Source organism: Galeopterus variegatus, unplaced genomic scaffold (genome assembly GCF_000696425.1).
Source record: "Galeopterus variegatus unplaced genomic scaffold, G_variegatus-3.0.2 Scaffold3412, whole genome shotgun sequence".
Classification (NCBI taxonomy): Eukaryota; Metazoa; Chordata; class Mammalia; order Dermoptera; family Cynocephalidae; genus Galeopterus; species Galeopterus variegatus.
Window position 1 is genome coordinate 19,152 of NW_007729523.1, and position 3,560 is coordinate 22,711.

Sequence of the window (3,560 nt, forward strand, 5' to 3'; positions counted from 1 at the left end):
CTCACACAGCAAACGTACACACCTACACAAAGAAGAGACACATAGGTGCACCGAACACACACAGGCCACACAAACACACCCTCACCATACACACTCCCCCCCACACACATAAAAATACAGAGCTTAAGACACAAGCTCAGCATAAGGCCAAGCACATGGATAAATACAGGCCAGTCCAAGTACACGGGCCTTTGGTCAGCTGCATGGGGGCGGGACGGTGGGAAGCCCCGCCCTATATCAAACCACGCCCCTTTCGGCTGCCGCTGTTTCCTGGACTTAACCTGAGGTGTCTCAGCAGGCCCTAAGAGCCCAGACCGGTAAACAGGTGAGGGGCGGAGTGGGGGTGGGGGAGGCGGGAAGGGAATAGTCTTGTCACCACAAACCCCAAGCTTCTCCTTCCCTGGGGCTTTTGGACCCCAGTGGCAGAACCCGAGCCCTGCCACAGCCAAGCTTGGTCCCAATGGCCCAGCCCTGGGTGGCAGCCTCTAAGCCGATTGCAGGCCAAGAGAAGGTGACCGTGAGAGGGGCCAGCGGGGATTGAGAGGGAGGGAGTAGGAAGAAAGTGAGGAATTCCTAGAAAGGAGAGGGTGATTGGAAAAGCTAGGGAGGTCCCCTTAGTTCTGAGGAAATAGAAGGTCGCTTGAGGGCCAATGGGGTGGAAGATCCTGCTAGACATGAGGGGGAAATGCAGCATGATCTAAGCTTGGGCGGAGGCACCTGGGCCTGAAGGGATAGAGGGAAGATGGGTCTGATGGGAGGGAAGCTCTTGGGTCACAGGCAGACCCTGATGGGCCCCTGGGATTTGAAGGTTCTTGGCCATTGCCCATCCTCTTCATTAGTTGCCCATCTTCTACTCTGCCTAGCACTGTTTCCTGGGTGTGTCAGGAGAGTGTCACCCTGAGCTCCCAGAAAGGGAATGCCAAACTTCACCCACCACCCCAGCTGGCTCTTATCTCAGGTGGACATGGCCAGCAGGGGCCACATTCGACCCAGAGGCCTATCCTGGATCCTGCAACTGACCCTGGCATGGGTCCTGCTGGGAGCCTGTAGAGGGAGCCGCCCACTTCAAGCTAGGTCCCAGGGACACAATGGGCTGAAAGCTGATCTGGGCACAGGCCAGCTGCGCCTGGCAGGTGAGCATCCCAGGCCCCCCAACACCCAGGAACCCCTACTTCACCATGGCAATGTCAGAATTTCCTTATGAGAGGGGCTTAGGGTGACCACCAGAATGGACAGCCTGGGCTAGTGCTGAAAAATGGTGGTTAAGAACACAGGCTCTGGAGTCAGAGCTTGGGTTCAAATCCCAACTTTGCCACTTTATAGCTCTTTGTAGTCACTTTGTGACTCTGGGCAAGTCACTTAACCTCTGTGGGCCTCACATAGGCCACTAAAACAAGGGTAAAACAACAGAAACACCTTTTAAAGATGTGAAATTTAAGCATATGAGCACATCTAACACTACAGACACATGGGGCAAATAACAAGCTGATTATTTTAAATGACATATGATTATTATTATTATTATTATTTTGACATATGATTATTATTAGTTGAAGCTGCATTTGCATCCCAAGTGAAGTGTCTTTAAGTTTGTTTTTGTGACTGGCCTGTATGGGGGTCTGAACCCTTGACCTTGGTGTTACAACACCGTGCTCTAAACAACTGAGTTAACCAGCCAGCCCTAAGTTTTATGTTTGGGAGGACTAATATAACTGGGGTCTCCTTTGTTCAGGGGACCCCCAGGACTTGGTCCCCCAACCTTACGTGAGGATCCAAGACTCAAGTTCACAGGGGTCCCCTTTGCCAGGACATTGTTGTCCCTGGGAGATGGACACACCAGAGACATCGGGCCCTGAAATCTTTCCAGAGCGCTGCAGGGCGCCGAGCCCTGGGTGAGTACAGCTCCCTCCAGCATTTTCTCAGGTACTTTGCTCCAGTTGCCCCTGCCAGGGGCCAGAACCCCCCACAGATTCTGACCATCCAACCCGGTCTCTTCCGATGTCCAGGTGCGAATCCTTCCTCGGACAACTCCAACTTACTCTCCGCAGTCGCTTCCGCCTGCTGCTATTGGGGGTACGCCAGGTGCAGCCGCTCTGCGCAGAGCTCTGCCAGGCCTGGTAGGAGAGGAAGGCCGTGAAGGGCGTGGCCTATGGCTTGGGCGGGGCAAGAGCGGGGTCTACGCCTGCTTGGCCTTGCGTTTGAAAGGGGTGTGGTCTGCCTCCAAGGGGGCCAAGGTCTAAGAAATGAGCCTTAGTGTTTAGAGGGTAGGCAGAAAGGGGCGAGGCGGCTGGCCAGTACGGGGATACGAACCTGTGACCTCGGTGTTAAGGCTGAGCTCTAACCAACTGATAAAAACTTTAAAGAAAAAAAAGGGGGGGGCGAGGCCTGTGGAGACCCCCCCCTTTTAGGATGGTAGTGTGGGGGCGTGGCCTTTCATGAACCTGGGGGTCAGCAGGGTGGGGCTTGTTGATTGAAAAGAGAAGCAAACAAGGTGGGAACGTAAGAGGCTGGTCCTCAACAAGATGGTCTGAGGTCTGCAGGGATGGAGCCAGTTGTGACACGGCACTGGGTATGGGTGGAAAAAAACTGACAGAATTTGGGACTGCGTTAGCTCATTTGATTAGAGCGCGTTGATAACACCAAGATCAAGAGTTCGGATCCCAGTACCGGCCAGGTCTCCACCATCCCCCCCAAAAAATAATACGTGACGGTGAGAATCTGGAGGGATGGGGCTTGTAGGGGAGTGTTCCTAAGAGGCGGGCCCTGGATCTGGGGGAGGGGCTTACATTGGGAGGAAACTTGGAGAGCAGGAATCCCACTAAAACGCAGCTGCGGAGCTTTTTTTTTTAAAGGATGACCGGTAAGGGGATCTTAACCCTTGACTTGGTGTTGTCAGCACCACGCTCTCCCAAGTGAGCCACGGGCCGGCCCTCACAGCTGCGGAGCTTTTACCCACGTTCTTTTTCTCTCCACACACCTTCCCCAGGTTCGCCACCTGTGAGGCTGATGTCATGTGCGGCCCGGCTTGGTTCCCACTCCCAGAAAAGAGGGGCTGTGAGTCTGGCTGCCGTACCTATGGGCAGGTGAGAGTGGGGCAGAGGGCGAGGGGAGGAGACTGACACCCCGCCCCAAGTCCTGTCTTAACGTCCCTAGACCCTAGAGCCCGGACTGGCGCTCCCAAGGCCCCCGTTCCCACTCTTCCCCCTTCCGCAGCCCCAACTCCTATTGGAATGTGCCCAGATCCCCCCAAGGGCCCAGTGAATCCGGATTTGCCCATCCCAAGGGACTTTCTGTTCTGGGCCCGTCCACAGCTCCCCTTGGAAGACCCAAAGACCCGGTCACCCTCCGCAAGGCCCCAGCCTTGATCTGGTGCTCCTACACCCCCCACCACAGCCCCCTGGGAACCTGCAAGAACACTCGTCCTCCCCAACGCTCTGTCCCCATTCTGGCCCCGCTCTCAGACTGCCGGACCTTGCGCTCCAGCCCTGACCCCACCCTCAATGGAACCCCTTCCCGAGGCCGCGCCCCCAGTCGCCCTCTCATCAAAAGACCTGCCCCCA

General features: G+C 55.7%; 1 protein-coding gene across 1 annotated transcript; it reads left to right on the forward strand.

The window, feature by feature from the left end:
* Window positions 1-261: 261 nt before the first annotated feature.
* On the forward strand, window positions 262-3,489 carry RTBDN (retbindin). The gene is made up of 6 exons (XM_008584964.1): window positions 262-325; window positions 864-1,133; window positions 1,808-1,892; window positions 2,007-2,117; window positions 2,987-3,083; window positions 3,394-3,489. Exons 2-6 carry the CDS (start codon window positions 917-919, stop codon window positions 3,487-3,489), a joined length of 606 nt encoding a protein of 201 aa, XP_008583186.1. The 5' UTR covers window positions 262-325; window positions 864-916.
* Window positions 3,490-3,560: the final 71 nt, after the last annotated feature.

Excerpts from the sequence above, each read along its gene's own strand:
- RTBDN (XM_008584964.1), top strand. The coding sequence starts at position 917 with ATGCCAAACTTCACCCACCACCCCAGCTGGCTCTTATCTCAGGTGGAC. Across the intron at positions 1,893-2,006 it reads TGCAGGGCGCCGAGCCCTGG|GTGCGAATCCTTCCTCGGAC; the intron begins GTGAGTACAGCT and ends TCCGATGTCCAG. Across the intron at positions 2,118-2,986 it reads GCAGAGCTCTGCCAGGCCTG|GTTCGCCACCTGTGAGGCTG; the intron begins GTAGGAGAGGAA and ends CACCTTCCCCAG.